Source organism: Lepidochelys kempii, chromosome 13 (genome assembly GCF_965140265.1).
Source record: "Lepidochelys kempii isolate rLepKem1 chromosome 13, rLepKem1.hap2, whole genome shotgun sequence".
NCBI lineage: Eukaryota > Metazoa > Chordata > Testudines > Cheloniidae > Lepidochelys > Lepidochelys kempii.
The window spans coordinates 15,232,793-15,249,986 of record NC_133268.1 but is presented as its reverse complement, the minus strand read 5'-3'; the positions used below and the strand labels follow the sequence as shown (position 1 = coordinate 15,249,986).

At 45.9% G+C, this 17,194-nt stretch overlaps 1 protein-coding gene across 2 annotated transcripts in view; it reads right to left on the bottom strand.

The window, feature by feature from the left end:
* Positions 1-2,623, bottom strand: part of NFATC2 (nuclear factor of activated T cells 2) — a 135,377-nt gene extending 132,754 nt beyond the window's left edge. For both annotated transcript variants that reach the window (XM_073309387.1, XM_073309388.1), the window contains exon 1: positions 2,313-2,623. In XM_073309387.1, coding sequence (XP_073165488.1) covers positions 2,313-2,376 — 64 coding nt within the window. In that variant the 5' untranslated portion in view covers positions 2,377-2,623. The remainder of the gene's footprint in view (positions 1-2,312) is intronic.
* Positions 2,624-17,194: the final 14,571 nt, after the last annotated feature.

Sequence of the window (17,194 nt, the reverse complement as noted above, 5' to 3'; positions counted from 1 at the left end):
TTTGAGAAGGGGGAGCGGAGCCGTTTGCGGGCCTCCAGTCTCCCTCCCGCACTTAAAACCCCCAACCCCCCCCCGCCCCGCCCCCCTTGACAGGGAGCAGGGGAGGGGCTCGCCCTCTGCTGTGAATGCGGAGCCGCGCTCCAGGCTCGGACTCCCCGGCCCGGCCAGTGCCGCGCGTCCCCCCCTCGCCCGGCTCCGCGCCCAGCCCGCGCCGCTCTCCTGCTGGTGGGCCAGGCCACGGCGCCTCTGTGAGTCACCCCCCTCCGCCAGCGCGGCCAGCGCCTCTCCGGGAGGAGGGGAGAGGCGGCTCCGAAGGACGGATCCGCGCCGCCCCAGAAGGGGTGGCGGCTGGGCTTGACAGTGGGTCTAGTCCATGGCAAAGAGCCCCCCCCCCCCCCTCCCGCCCCAAAGTGGCTGCTTTCGTCACCAGCGCACGGGGCCATCTAAACCGAGCCACTCAATCCGCGCTCGAGGCCGGTTCCTTTCTCCGGGGCGCAGGTTTCCACGGGGTGCGCCCACGCTCGGCTTTCCTCGGGAGACTCGCCCGCGGCCCTCGTGTGCCGACGGCTGCTTTGCGAAGCCGAGCACAGAAAGGAGTCGCCCAAATACAGCCGTGTCCGCTGGTCGGCCTCTGCCAAGCAGTGGGGATTTTTGCAGCAAGCGGGCCACGGCTTGAGAGGGGTTTGAGGCACTTCCACGGCAGGAAACGGGGGGGATTTCGTGACGTTCAGACTAGATTAATCACCTGGCGCTAGTTTATATTGAGCCGCTAGTGCCTTAGCCCCTCACGAACTCGGTTACCGCGACAAGTCACGATCGGGCCCAGAGACATGAGTCTCTGTGAAACTAACGTGCTTCATTTCCAGAGCTGGGCGCTTCCTTGGGCGAGACAGCAGTTAACTTTCCTAGACCAGGGTCTGCTCCTCTCCGCTGGTTTTCCTGCCAACACGTTACCGCTTCAGCGGCTACCGCTCCGCATGCGAGTGTTTTTATCTAATCCGGATTACTCACACCCTCCTTCGCTCTCCCATATACACGTACACAGGAGACTCACCAGAGAGGCTGGCCCTGAGCTGGGAAAGCCCTGAGCGCCGTTTGTATTGAATCAGGCGGCTAGTAGTTGCAAAAAGGAGGGACGATCTTTTCTAGAGAGCTCTGTGTCCTCTAAACAGCTGCTAGGCTCAAGCCACGCCAGCGCCTGTGCCTATTGCCCGGTCCCCGCCCCCTCTCCCATGTCCCGCACGGATAATTACTGCCTAGCCCTGCGGTTCCCCTGGGGGGAGGAAGAGACGCGGGTTCAACCTTTCTGCAATCTACACAGCCAGGCTGTCCCACGCCTCCGAGCCCCGGTAGAGCTTGGCACGTTCAAAGCCTCCAAGCTCTTTTGTGAAGCGAGAGAGGAAAAAATCTCAGCTGGGCTCGGTGAAATTGCAGTTTTCTTCTCCCACAGCCCGGCCACGCCGAGCGCAAATCCCATCTTCATGACACCAAGCAGGCTCCTCCCCCACACGGCTCCCTTAACCCTTCCTTCGCCCCCCCTGGGGAACCCTCCCCGCGCCGCTTTCCCTGCTCCGAGGTGGGCTTGTGGTTTTTAAAGCCACCCTCCGGGCGCACGCGTTAGCAAAAAGGTCCCAGGGATCGTGCAGTTCAGAGGCGATCCCAACTCCCAGTCGCCCAGAGGCTGCCCCCTGCACCAACGGGAAATAAACAGAGCCGAGTGCATTCAATCAGCTCTAAGGTAAATTCTAGGTTGGGCGTACACGATACTTAAACCAAATGATAACACGGTGCGCATCACACTGGAAACCCGAGGGGAGGCATATAGAAAAATGAAAGGGAAAGGAAAGACAAATGAAGGATTACCTGTCCGCTTGGTTATTGGAGATTATAGCAACATCAAACATGAACCAGCCCAAGAACTATTTTGTTACTTTAAAAAATTGCACATAAACCATGGAAACCCCAGCCTGTAAGAGGTAAATTAAGGGTTAATCACACAAGGGGTTAGTAAGCAAGACTCCTCTGATGATGAAAGTCCCCCTGGCTGAGTTTTTACAGGAGATCTGTTTAGACAAATTTTGATCGCCTGTCCCGGAGCTCTTCAAACCAAGCCTGAAAGTTTCTGTACCTTCCACAGGCGAGGTTCTAGCAGTGGAAAACTTCCTACCTTGAGATCCTTGAGCTGAGCTTATTGGAGCAGAAACACACAAACACTGAACATTGCAGCTGGCCCTTAGGAAAGATCTACAAAGAAGTATCTGAAGGAATATAGAGAGCGCGCGCGAGACAGCATAGAATTGTGAGGACCCTACCTTGATCCATAGACCTCATGATGTGGTGGTAATGTACCAGCCTGCAGGCAGCTTCTCTCTGCATTAGGAATTTTTTAAAAATTACTCAGTGGCAGTGGGGAAAAAAATCTTCTTTAAACCATATTCAACCCAGGCTGCCCGAAGAGAGGCAACCCCCGTTGCTTGCCTGCCCTTGGTGGCGTTGGGGGTGCAAAGCGGGATCCGAATCGGGCTGAGTGTGTTCCTGAAGTGAAGTCAGTTCTCTGCTCTGAGATGTGGGTTACTAGAGAGGGAAAGGCCACTTCCTTCCCTGCTCCGAGTGTTTATAGTCTTTGAATGCTGTAAAATAACGGGATTCCCTCACTGTTTCCTCCTGTTTATCCCAGTGCCATGGAAACCCCTGGATCGCCTCCATCTCCCAAACTGAGGGCTTTCCTGCAAACTTCACACTCAGGAATCCATGACGTCTCCCAGCTCCGGGCCAAGGCAGCTCTGTGGCTTTTCTCAGTCTGCAGCACAAGCACTTAATTGTTGAGCCGAAAGTTACAGAGCGAGAGAGGAATATGGGTGATGTTACAAATCCCAGTGTGTGTGTTTTTAAACAAAACTTGCAGGCACTGCAAAAGCTTTCAAAGCAACGGGGCTTCTGTGCAGCTTTCTCTCTTCCCAGCCGAGAAGCTTAAGCTGCTGCTTTTTTACCTTTTCCATAAAAACATTCAGAAAACTCAACTTCCCGTCTCTCATTTAAAGTCCTTGAAATTTGCCAGCGCCCTAATAATATCCATCTTGTTATTGGCACAGGCTTTAGCTCCTCATTGGCACTGGCTCGATCCTTCAGTCAATAAATATGGCTAGTGTCATTTCACAAATCTCTCTCTGTCTCTATTTTTAGATCTGTGTCTGTGTGTGTGGGCGGGGGAGGGGGGAGCAGCCCCATGGATTTCCATTGATACACGTGGATCTTAGCAAGAATGAAATAGCCAAGGAAGCCTCTGAAACCAAGACAACCTCTGTATGTTTACACGGACTATATATAAACAGGAAAATAAAGTAAAAGAAAACAGGAAAATAAAGCCCAAGATGTCATGACCTTGTTGGTGGCTTACAATGTATAGTTTTCACTGTTATATTAACAGGCTTCCCTGGGTTCTTTAATGGGAATTAGAGCCTACACTCAGATGGCATTTTTTTTCCCATAAGAGATCAAGAGTTCAGAAATCAAAAGTGCTTAATGTGCAGGTTGCCACCCTCCCCCGGTGTTTGTCTCTAATCCAATCAAGCAGTGAAATGTACATTAAATACAAGTTGCTGCCGAGGTCAGATAGAATTGTGGGTAGCAATAGAGAGTGAGTCACTTTTTTTGCAGATGGACTTGGACTTCACTTGCCTGGAGGGCTGGCTGGCACCGGCGGGACATTTCCATTTTTCACTCTCTCAGTCCCACATCGACTCGAAGGAGGTGTCACAATCAAACTTTCTGCTGCTCTAGTTTGTTGTCTTGCAGGCTAGCAACTGCCGGCAGGCCAGGGAAACAAGCACACCTCACTTTCCTAGCCTTTGTCATTTTTGGACCCACTCAGGCGGAAATACATGGTACCTTCCTCAGCCCCATTAGTGTCTGTTATGTAACCTACGACTTCCACTGAACTCTCAAAGCACCTAGCAGTGAGCATGAGAGGCAGGGAGTCTGGGCCACCATTGGGGAATCCATCTTAACTTCATTCAATTAAGGTGCACCAAGTTTATAGAATCAGAGATTCAGAAGGCTGGTACTGTATGTTCTGCAGTTGCTTGAGGATTAAGGCTGTGTCCCCACACGGAACACCTGGGGACTTCCCATTGTTTCCTTCAATTCTCCACACATTCATTTTTTTAAGCTTGTCGTGCTCAGTTTCAAGTCACTTACTCAGTGCCCTGAATGCAACTATGAACCTAGCCACTGAAACGATCACTGTTTTAATAAAGGACTGAAGGAGAAGGAGGGAAACACTGTTCGCTGGGAAGCCATGAAAAAACAAAATGGCATCCAGATTTGTTGTCCCACACCAACTTGATAATTCTAGACAGAATGAAGTAAAACTGTTTTATGAGCACAGATCCTTCTCAAAAATGTTAGCATCTACTTCATCATTTGGGCAGGGCCTATGCGGCCATCAAAGTACTCCTAGCAACAAATACTTGTCTCAGCATCACATTATACTTCCCTATTGACCCCATTTTCCCTAAGATTAGTTTCTGCTCCTTTTAATGGATTTTTTTTTAGTTGTGTTTTTCTTAGAATGTTTAACACGAAGCTTCAAGACAAACTCTTGTTCTCCAAGTGAAGTCAGTGCTTGATCCGCTGATCACATTCATTGCCCCTTGAATTAAATACTGGTGTGTCAGCCCGTTTTGTTTGTGTGCTTTGATTTTTATTTCCTTGTATGCGAGCTGATAATAACTGTGCTCTGTCTTCCAAGAAGGGCAACATTATTGCCTTAAACCCAAACCCCAACTCTCTTCCTAGCACTTCGGGTTGGATCCCACCATTACTAGCAATGAGACATCTCAGCAGAAAGGAGGTGAGTGTCTATAATTAGTATTGAGGTGAGGGTAAGAGGTTGATGAAAGTGACCAGCTGGAGGAGGGGGTGGGAAGGGGATCAGAGGGGAGCAGTGAGGTACGTGTGACCAGAGAGAGAAGAACAGCTGGGGTGTATGAGGGCAGGAGTGAATGGCCTGCCAGAAGGTATCCCAGAGTGAGTGGAGAATGGGCTGCTGCCCTGGTGGAAAGCTTCGCCTCATCCTTGACCACACACTGCATAATAATCTGGGGAGCAGTCACAGCTCAGTGGTTATGGCACACAGGTTGGCTTCCCCAGGCTGGACAGTCTAAAAATACAAATGTCTTTCTTTTAATAGCTCAGGTTGATGGGTTCCAGCTTGTTCACAAGACGGAGTTTTCCTAAAATATCTCCTTGTACCAGTTTTTTCCAACTTAAAAATGCTGAATCCTGCTACCAAAATTAAACTCAGTGAAAAATAAAAAAAAATAAAAAAAAAAAGCAGAAGAGCAGGGCTGGCAGCTGTCTCTGTAATGCTAGCATTCCCCACACCAGCATCTGACACAACTGTAAGATTTCCAAGGCTTTTGGAGAGTTCAGCGAGAGAATTGTGTCCTCCATTGGCTCCAACTCCACAGCTGAGTTAAACTTTCCTGATGGAACCTTTTCTCCATCTGGCTTCTGCTACTAGAGATTTGTGAGTGACTATGGAGAAGCAGGGGATAGTTCAGATGTTATATAACTGTACAGACTCGAAGAGGGGGTAGAGACTTTCCCTAGAAACGAGAGATTTTTATATATATAGTTACTTTCAACTTCCTTTTCAAAGGAAGGCCAAATACCTCCCTCTTTCCTTTGCTTTCTAATTTTGGGATCACTAAGGGATTCTATTTTTGTAGGAAAGGAGACAATAACTATTTATTCCTCTTCATTAGAATATTCCCTCTTTTTTTGAGCAGCACCTTCAAGACCAAATTCTTTCCCCTCCACAAAAATACCACTTTTCCCATCTTAACATGGCTCATCCCCAGAGATCTGCAAACCTAGGGCAGAATTTTGAAAAGTGACTCATGATTGTAGAGGACACCTTAGAGGGGGCCTGATTTGCAGAGTGCTTTAAAGACAAGACCCTTGAAGCATCTGAATTTGGGCTTCCCTGACCTGAAGCACTAAAGCACTAAAACCTTGGCTAGAGCGGCTCAGCTGTGCCTGTGTTACTAAATTATTGATCACAATTATCCTGAGCAGAATTTGTTCCTTAATTTCAATTGGGATTAATATTTTCAGCCAATGAAATGTAACTAGAAGGCACTCTTGGGAGAGCAGGGCAACTCTCCTCTCATAACTACACTGAAATCTTAGCTATTAAGGGATAAACTGCTGTGTAAAATCACCCTGCCTTACAAGTAATAGCACATATCATAATCAACACAACTTTATACATCTTCCCTACAAGCTGTATCTTGAAACCCCTGTTGGAAAGTTAAGCAGAGAAGGAGAAAAATGAAAAAGGTACAGAATAGGCAAGGGAGAAAGAAGCTTTGCAGGTAAAGTCTGAAATAAGCCAGAAAAGAGGCAGAAGGGTCCAAGAAGGATATTTTAGAGATCAGCAGCTGCAGAGGAGAAGGCTTTCACAGCAACAATCTCATCTCATCTCTGCCACCACACCAGTTAGAGAAGAGAATGTTTCAGACATAGTGAAACTCCATGTAAAGTAGAATGAAAGGTACTCAGATACCGGGGATAAGGACCTACATAAAACAGAAGAGACTAATAATTTCAATGTGCAGTGATATACAGCTTGCAACTGTAGTTGCAGGGCAAAATTCACTCCTCTGAGCAGCAACTAAGGAAGCTGTCAATGCAGTAGATGGATGATCGTGGAGCAGGTACACAAGGGGACTCTGCATCCTACAGAGCTTGGCTTCACACAAGTTCTGTACAGCTCAGCACATAGAAAGACTGTGGGAAGGATGGGTTTGACCATTAGGACTGTATATAGCTAGATCCAGTTCCACAAATGTTGCACTTGTTTTCCAAGTGAGTCTTAGCCCAAGGGACTCCAGCAACTGGAATAACAACTATGAAGAGGCTGTGGGCCTGCCTCGCTCACTGCCTGTAGGGTGGGTGAAGATTCCAGCCCACAAGCCTGACATTGGTTCCCCACCCAAAGTCCATTCACTTGAGCTTTGTGCCAGGAGTCCATGAGTGTGTGTAGACGGACCCTTAGAGTGTGAAGTTTATGTCTCTGTAAGAGTGTTCCACTGTACATGCTATTCTGCGTGATCTATTTATGTTTGGATCTTATTCTCTAGATCGGGGTGGCCAATCTGTGGCTGCAGAGCCACACGCGGCTCTTCAGAAGTTAATATGCAGCTCCTTGTATAGGCACCGACTCCGGGGTTCTGGTGCCAACTTTCCAATGTGATGGGGGGTGCTCACTGCTCAACCCCTGGTTCTGCCATAGGCCCTGCCCCCACTCCACCCCTTCCCTGAGCCTGCTATGCCCTCGCTCCTCCCACTCCCCCTTCAAGCCTCCTGCGTGACATGAAACAGCTGATCGGGAGGTGCAGGGAGGGAGTGGGTGGGGCTGCTGGTGGGAGGGAGGTGTTGGGAGCGTGGGGAGGGGAGCTCATGGGGGGCTGCTGATGTATTACTGTGGCTCTTTGGTAAATTCTGGCTCCTTCTCAGGCTCAGGTTGGTCACCCCTGCTCTAGTGGCCTTGTGTGTATAGATCATTGTTGCTTGCAGTTATTTTCTGGGTAAAGAATTTTCTTTTCTGTTTTCTAGAGGTTCTTATACCACACTCATCACCCTCGTGTCTGAGGGTCTTCCAGTAGTGCACTCAGCAATGTGACTAATACCTGGCAGCTGCTGTTTGTTCTCACGTCCTCTCCCCCGCAGGGAGAAGCCTGTAGGGGTGTGTCTTGTTTTGGTAAGTTTGGAGGGTTTTTTTTTTTTTTAAATATACACGTTACTGTGTATTTGTGCTAGAAAAGGCAAAGTCAAAGGAACGTGCCTGGCTCTTGCAATGGAGGACGGTGAGATGTGTGACTAAGGTTTGTTATACACTGTCCTGTTCTTCCCTCCTCCCCCAAATTAATGTGCTGAGTAAACAGGGTTGAGTTTACAAAACTGCTCCCTGGGAAAGACTCCACAGTAGAACCCAGCGAGATCTGTATCATTACATTTGCAATACAAGGGAAAGATCATTTTTTTTCTCATGCTCTCTAAGACATCATGGCTTCCTGAGGATGTACTCTTAAGCCACTGCAGCAACTGCTATGGGTTTATCATAACAGTCTTCATGGAGATGTCTCCCTTTTCCATTTGTAAAAGTATTTCAGGCTCACAGTAACAATAGGCATTTCTGACAAAAGATCTTCATCCTTCCAAAGTAAATAATTCTCACTTGAACCTGCCATCACATGCAATACAGCACAGATAGTAAACTGAAATTGGTTAAGGCATTTCTAAAGTACCTAGTAGTGTCTAAGCACTGATTTGTACATGAAGGCCAGGTTTACACTAGGAGCACTTTACCAGTATAGGAATACTGCTATACCATACTGGCAAGGCACTCTTCATGTGGAAGCAGCTATGCTGCCAAAACTGATTTGTACCTGTATAGTAAAACCACCTGCCAGGAATGAAACAAGCTACTGTATATCGGGACAGGAGTAGGTTTGCCAGTATAGCTGCTTTCACACTAGGAACTTCTGCTGTCACAGCTATGGCGGAACAGCCTCATGACCGTGCATACAGTCTGCACACACAGTTACCTTTATTGTTTGTCTTCTCATTTGTGCATGCAATTGTCCGATTTGCACGTACAGCTGCAGGAACAACTCGTGAAAATTAGGCACATAATCGTATCTCAGCTTTCTGAAAATCTGCCCCCATATTTAGAAGTAAAAGCCAAAATAAACAGGTTGCAAAAACTGCAACCCACAATGGTTAAGGCTACTGAATGTCAGAAAGTGCAAATGCACTTCATTAATTAGACCAATGGCTAAGAGTGTTTGTGTGAGAGAATCTGATGTCTCAGAGGCACCCACAAGTTCCTGAATCATTTTAATATGAGGTACACACACAGACACAGAGCACATATTTTGGCAGCCTTCCCTGCCACTGTACTGAATGCTTGTTACTGTTGATTACACCAGAATATTATTCACCAAAATCACAATCTAGAACGGGCGGGCAAACTTTTTGGCTTGAGGGCTGCATTGGGTTTCTGAAATTGTATAGAGGGCCGCTTAGGGGAGGCAGTGCCTCCTCAAACAGCCAGGCATGGCCCAGCCCCCGCCCCCCATCCGACCCCCACTGCTTCTTGTCCCGACAGCCCTCCCCCGAGTCTCCTTTCCCATCTAACCCCCCGTTCCCTGACGGCCCCCCGGGGACCCCTGCCCCATCCAGCCCCCCCGCTGTCTGTCCCCTGACCGCCCCTGGACCCCCCACCGCTCCATCCAACTCCCCTCTCCTTCCTGACTGGCCCCGTCCGGGATTCCTGCCCCATCCAACCACCCCTTCTCCTTGACCACCCCCAGACCCCGTGCACCTGACTGCCCCCTGCTGCCCCATCCAACTCCCCCCTCTTTCCTGACGCCCCCCCCCAGGACCCCTGCTACATCCAACCAACCCTTCTCCCTGTCCCCTGATTGACCCCCGGGACCCCTGCCCCCATTCAATTATGCTGTTCACCCTCCGATCGCCCCCGACCACCCCCCGAACTTCCCTGCCCTCCATCCAACCCCCTGGCTCCCTGCCCCTTACCATGCTGCTGGAGCACTGGTGGCTGGCGGCACGGCTGCACCAGGACAGGCAGCCGTGCCGCGCAGCACAGAGCACTGGGTCAGGCTGCCCCAGGAGCTCGCTGCTCTGTCGCCCCGAACATTGTGCCAGCGGAGCAGTGAGCTGGGTCTGGGAGGAGGAGAACAAGGGAGGAGGGGCCGGGGACGAGCCTCCTGGGGCAGGAGCTCAGGGGCCGGGTAGAACGGTCCCGGGGGCTGTAGTTTGCCCACCCCTGATCTAGAACTACATCAGCACCTTACAGATCAGTTGGGAAAGATGCCACACTGACCCTGAAAGAGAGGCTTTTGAAACAAGGAAATTCTTCCTTTCAGTGTAATACACTAGATTATTCCACAATCTCCCATGGGAAATCATGGAAGCCTCTATTCAACTGAGACATTCAAACCTAAATTGGACCAACCACTAGAAATAATGGTGTAGGGAACAATCCTTCACGAACCATGAATTAAAGCCATGAATTAAGATGCTTGCTTCTTGCCAAAGGTATTTTATCTTGAAGATTATAAAACATTGGTTGAAAGTAGTGGTTTTCAACCTTTTTTCATTTGTGGACTCCTACAAATTTTCGAATGCAGGTGCAGACCCCTTTGTAAATCTTAGACATAGTCTGTGGACCCCTATGGGTCCGCGGACCACAGGTTGAAAACCACTGGTCTAAACTATGGTTCAGAGAACCAAGACAGCCAAATCAAGTAATGGCCCTGTTAGAATAATTAGGCTGGACATTAATCGGATTCACAGAGGCAGAGAGGTACTACTATTTTATTTAAAAGCAAACAAAAGCTATGTTTTACTACTAAACTAACTAAATGTATCTTCGTGCTTAAATCATTTTAACTACAGCCACAGGGTCAGATTTTGAGATTGTAGGCGTACAACTGTGCATATAAAGTACCTGGACAATTGTATTAAAGTCAGCTTCTTGGCCTCACTCTGCTCCCTCTCATCCCTAGCACTGGAGCACTAGCAGACTCATACTAGCAGACTCATACTAGCAGACTCATAGAGGCTCATACACCTCTTTCCCTGCAGTCCCTGGCATAGGGGACAAGGAGCAACTGGAGACCTATGAGCTTTGGCTACCTCCAGCTGATGTATAGCTAGCTCCTAGATAACCACAACCAGCTGGCTCAGTTTCGAGCAGCCCCTGATCTGCTCTAACCTGCACCAAGGGCGGGAGCTGAGCAGAGAATCAGGGATCCATAACAAGTTTCTTGAGAACCGCTCTTGCCCTGCTGCATTCAGTGGAAGCTGGATGTAGAAGGAAATCTGCCCCATATTTGTGATTGCAATTACTGGGATAGCTAGTCACATTTGCACATACAGTTACCCAATCTGCAGATTAAAACACAGTAGTTATACACACACATTAGTTGTACATTGTGCATGCACTGTTATAAATCTAAAATAGTGGGTGATCTAACCCATAAATCTTTATTTATTAATTCAGTGGAAATGTAAAGCGTATATAATTGAGTGATTTGAAGGGGCTCAAATGATTGGAGGTGATCGTGAATTGTTTTACTAGCTTTTTGTTTTATGAGATCTGGGTTCAAATTCTATGTAGTGTACAAATGAAAACTAAGGGGATGATTTTATCATTGTGTGCCCGCACCTTTCCCAAAACTACTGCACAGTTAGACCTACTTGCTCGCATCACTTCAAGAAAGGCTGAGAACTAGGTCTAGCAAGGGTGGGGCCAATCAGAACGGATGGGTGTTGGCAGAACTGTTGTAAGGAGTGCTTGAAAAGGGCAAACACCTCACAGAAAGCTAGTCTAGGCAAGACAGAAACGTAACGATACATGGCATCCTTTTATTTAGAAAATAAGGTGACAAAAAGATGGTTTGAAGTAGTACTGTAAGACGAGAGCGTTCTAAAGACAGTGACTTTCACTATGATGATAGCACTCTGCATTTTGCCACAATTTCAACTGCAGGCTGTACTTTACTTCCTGTCTAAACTGTGCACTCTTAAAGGTTGTGTTCTACCCCAGATCTGAAGTGATTCTTGCATGTAAGGTCAGATTCTATCCTATGATAGGAGTGGTGTTTATAAATGGATGGCATGGCTACAACAACACTGCATATAAGTGAATGATATCAGTTTCAATTACAGCTGTGTTGAATGTTGTCCATTATTAATAATTACAATGAATGAAGCAATTAAACACCTGTACAGTAGGTGTATGGGGATTGGTGTGGGGGGCACGACAACAAGGATGCAATTATTAGATGCAGCTTATGACAATTAAACTAACCCATGATGATGATGAAGAAAGGTATTTAGTTATTAATCAGTGTTTTGAAAAGATGATGCTATCCCTTTAAAAATCACAGCACCGGCCAAGGGAACCTGATCTAAGCACAATTTACAATTCATTACAATGGACACTGGCCACACCCTGGAGCTAATATAGAATGTCTCACATTTAATGAACTCCATACTTGAAATACATGGCCTGTAAAATCTGACTTACACTGTTGTTAAAATACTTGGTGTTTGAAAGAAAATGTTTAAAGGTATGTATTTGTGCACAGCATTTAAAAAAACCCCTCAAAATCAGTCATTAATTTACCTAAAAGCATATAAAATGTTCCCTAAAGCATTATTTCTAGTGCAGTATTTCTTTCAGCACCTCAAATTTAGTTGCTATTTTTTTTTGAGAGCAAATGTATTCAGTTACATAAGGATGGAGAAAGCCTTCACAATGTAATTGTAGATACTTCAAACAGTAATTTAACTTGACAAGTCAGTTCATGATGTAGTCCAGGTTCTATAATTAGTCCTTACCTGCCATCATAATAAAAACTCTGTATTAGGTTAGTTCTTGTCTGGGCCAAACAAGAGGTACCTTGCAATTCTATTTTATTCAGGCGTGTCCGATTTTTATTGGATGTTAACACCTGATATTTCCTTCAGGCTCTGGTTTTACTGAACGCTTTGTTGGATTATGTTCTTTGAAGCTGGAATGGCAAAAGGAGCTGACCCGAAAGAGAGAAGAGTGGGAATGGTTATAAATCACATCACTGCATGGTATCCTAATGGGGAAATAACAAAAAGAAACATGGCCTGCTAAAGGCAAGAGCTGTCATTCAAACATGAAATACAAGATGTTTCTCTCAATTGAAGGCTATTTATTGTGAATGCTAGACCTGTAAAAATTAGTTTCTCACTTCAATAGCGAAGTCTTTTGGGACTCAAAAGTTTGGCTTGAACAAATAAGGGCCAGATCCTCATCTGGTATAAACCAGCGTGGTTCCTATGCCAATTTACACCAGCTGGGGATCTGGCCCTAGAAGTCTACATAATACACTTCTCACCATGATGCTTATGGGAGGGTACTTTTCTAAAGATTAATGGTGTAAATGACAACTTCATGTGACAATCTTGTGTCCTGGAGCCTGGGCAAATGTGTCTCCCCTACAGCTGATGGGGAAGTTAGACTTTAACACAATTAAAAAACCAAACCAAACAAGTACACGCACCAAACAGGAGGTTTGAGATGGCCTTGAAGAAGAGATCAGCAGCTCTTTTGTCTATAGCTTGAGTAAGTTGCCTGGAATGTTTTGGCACTAGTTTGATTTGAAATGTAAACTCTCATTGATTGGGAGCTAGCTAAACGGCAACAATATGGCTCAGTAAACAAAAAACCCACCAAAAAACCCAGATGCTTAGGCTTGTATCTGGAGAAGAGCTGGTAATGTGTATCTCAGTTTGAATAAGAACATAAAAACGGCCATACTGGGTCAGACCAAAGGTCCATCTAGCTCAGTATCCTTTCCTCTGACAGTGGCCAATGCCAGGTGCCCCAGAGGGAATGAACAGAGCAGGTAATATCTAGTGATCCATCCCCTGTTGCCCATTCCTATCCCCTGGCAAACGGAGGCTAGGGACACCATCTCTGCCCATCCTAGCCAATAGCCATTGATGGACCTGTTCTCCATGAACTTATCTAGTTCTTTTTGAAGCCCCTTCAGCTTATAGCCCAGCAGTAATGGTGGAGAATCTAAGCCACTGTGCATCAGTGAAAATTGCTTTGACACTGGTCAGTGAGAGATGAAGATGATTGTGTAAGGCTCAGGCCCTATATTTGACAACTGAACCCATCTTCTCATTCAGGCTTTACCTGATCTTGGAGACAACCACATTACAAATGAAGGGAGGGACCAATGTTTGCAGCTAATGTTTTTGGGAAAAGATCTTCTACTTGTTTCCAAACTCTTAACTCTGAGAGCTATTCAGCTCTAATGTTCAGCTCCCTCCCCTTGCCGTCAGGCTTCCAAGTAATTTGCTCTGGCTGGAACTAAAGCAAAATGGCATTTAAAGTCATATTAATAACTTCAAGATGTATCTGCTCCAGTCACATTTTTTAAATGCGATTAGAGCAGATCCTGGTGTAAATGCATGTGTGCAGGCAATAGCTATGTAAGAACCAATGGAAATCAAACAGGGCCACTGAGAAAATGGACACCAGGACCACTGCACAATGGGATTTAGGAGAGTTTATCCTGCCAATGCTAGGCGTTTGCTCCAATTTTACCAGGGTTGTTATCACCAGCACAGCTCCTGCAGTCAGAGCTCTAGTGTAGACAGTCACTGGCATTTTACCCATAAGAACGGCCATACTGGATCAGACCAAAGGTGCATCTAGCCCAATATCCTGTCTTCCGACAGTGGCCAATGCCAGGTGCCCCAGAGGGAATGAACAGAGCAGGTAATTATCAAGTGATCCATCCCCTGTTGTCCATTCCCAGCTTCTGGCAGATAAAGGCTAGGGATACCATCCCTGCCCATCCTGGCTAATAGCCATTGATGGACCTGTCCTCCATGAACTTATCTAGTTCTTTTTTGAAGCCTCTTCAGCTTATATCCCAGCTGTAATGGTGGAGAAACTAAGCCACTGTGCATCAGGGAAAATTGTTTTGACACCAACTTATCTAGTTCTTTTTCGAACCCTATTATGTAAAACCAACATGTAATCTAGACTGGCTCTGAGGAAGGTTAGGCAACAGTGGTAAAGTGTCAGGGACCAGTTTATGCTAGGGTTTCCAACCTTGCTCCTACCCAAGGAGCTGTATCCAGGGTAAATGCTGGGAAATCTTAAGGAAAAATAAGTCTAGTGTAGGTGCAGTTTTGATAAGCTTCTCGGGTTCAACTTTCAGCTGCAATTTAAGGAGGGAGAAATAATTTTCCAAGTTGGAATTTGACTGGGACATCAAAGTTCACTTTTCAGAGTAACAGCCGTGTTAGTCTGTATTCGCAAAAAGAACAGGAGGACTTGTGGCACCTTAGAGACTAACCAATTTATTTGAGCATAAGCTTTCGTGAGCTACAGCTCACTTCATCGGATGCATACTGTGGAAAATACAGAAGATGTTTCTATACACACAGACCATGAAAAAATGGGTGTTTACCACTACAAAAGGTTTTCTCTCCCCCCACCCCACTCTCCTGCTGGTAATAGCTTATGTAAAGTGATCACTCTCCTTACAATGCGTATGGTAATCGAGGTGGGCCATTTCCAGCCCAAATCCAGGTTTTCTAATCTCTAGCAGCACAGTGCCCACTTGCACCATGCTGGGGCATTGGTTCAGAAAGCTCCCTATTAAATCACTCACTTTCTGTAGCATCTTAGAATTCTCTGGCCCAAGAAAGTCTTCACTTTAGAGACCTAACAAGATCAAAGCCAAAGGCATCCTCATAGTTACCTGTTAGGGTTTCAGCTCCACATCAGAGCCCTGATCTGCCCTAAATACAGCTGATCCCCATTCAAAGCCTTCCACACTGTCAAGAATTCCAAAGATGGCCCTGCTTGCAATGAGATACAAGAATGCAGTCATAGCAACAGAAGATGCAGAATACAGCAATTCATTAGAAACCAAATGTGTCAGAAAGGTGGTGTTGTTTAGCAGAAATAATGGCGACCCTTATAAATGTGCCTTTTATTCAGAAGCTTAACTTCAGATTTACAAATGATGCAAAGGAATTCTGCTGCTGTGAACAATGTGCTTTGATTTCATGGTAGACTCAGCACTAGACGACATTTGTTTTCAGGAAGGTTACATCACTAATTTTGAGATAGGTGATACACTTCACAAATGCCAACGCATGGCACCAACAACTTTCTGATAAAGATCTTCAAAATGAATGACAGTTTGTCTCAACATAATGTTGGCGTTACTTGCTCAGGTCTCTGACCACCGTTCATAACATTTTTCCACACAGAATTTTTGTAAAGTGACAGATGTTTGTCAGTGTTACCAGATACAACAGGCCTCAAGTACTTCTTGTGGTAGAATTCAGGCTCTTACATAGTTACATTTTGTATGCAGAGAGAAGTGTAGTGCCAATAGCATAGTTAGAATATATTTTTTTGGAGTAGATGAATTGCATCATGAAACTGAGAGCATAGAAGACACCTTGTCTGTGTGTGTAGCGGGTGTGTGTGCAATCTAATTAGTTCAACATTTTTGAAATAATTGAACTTAAATGTGGTAGTGTAATCCGCTCACCTTTGTTCATGCTCTAATTTATATTGTGGGCAATTATACTTTTCCCCTGGTAAACAAGTTTCTGGATATAGTTAAGCAACTCAGAGTGCATTTAAAATAAAATCTGTTTCACATAAAGGGAGAAATGAGAATGACTATTACCCCCATCTTTAATGCACTAAATTCTTTTGCACAGATTGTTCTTGTTACTACTTCTTTATTTGAAACGATCTGAGCAGCACACAATATTCTTTCCTACGTGCATGACTGCAACAAGCCAAGTTAAGGAAACGTAAAAAGTGGGAACACTGTTGTTTTAATGGTGCCATATTTTTAAATCACTTTTTCTGTAACACGTTTATCCATTATATCTACCAACTGAATGGGTCTAAGTGGCAGGGTGGGAGAAAAAATAAAAGCACAGTCTTATAGAGGCCGGATCCTACGAACTGCTGAATGCCTCCAGCTCCAGTCACGATCAATGCTCAGGACTCTGGAGGATTCACCATGTCATCTAGAGACAGCAATTGAACTCAAGAGATGTAGCGTCAGAGCACACAAAAATCAAAGGGCCAATTATGTGCAAGGTTATATAGCCAATTGGCTCATGGACCATATGAGAAGCATCAAATGGTGTGCCCTTGATTGAATTTTACCATTCAGGTCAATGGGAGCAGGACTGGGATTTAGTGTTACCGAGCAGCATCAGTGCTCTCAGTAGTTTTTACTTTCATTCTGTTGCCATAGGTAAGTGTATTTGTGATAAAGCTAGTGGTGTTATCTGCTTCTCACTTTGTTCTGACACTCATGACTTCAGCACTGAGTTGCAAAATATTTAGTGAAAAGTTATTTTTGAGCTGCAATGGTTCTCTAAATCTGAAATGGGAAAAGAGCCAAGATTTTTGGTTTCGGGCTTATGGAAACTCTGAGGGGACAACCAAGAAAATTTTGGAGGCCTGAGATCACACCTAGAATCTAAGGGCAGATGTGAGTATTCTATGAACTCAACGCCTTTCCCACTGTATTGACTTTGTTGATTCAGGTGCGGGGAA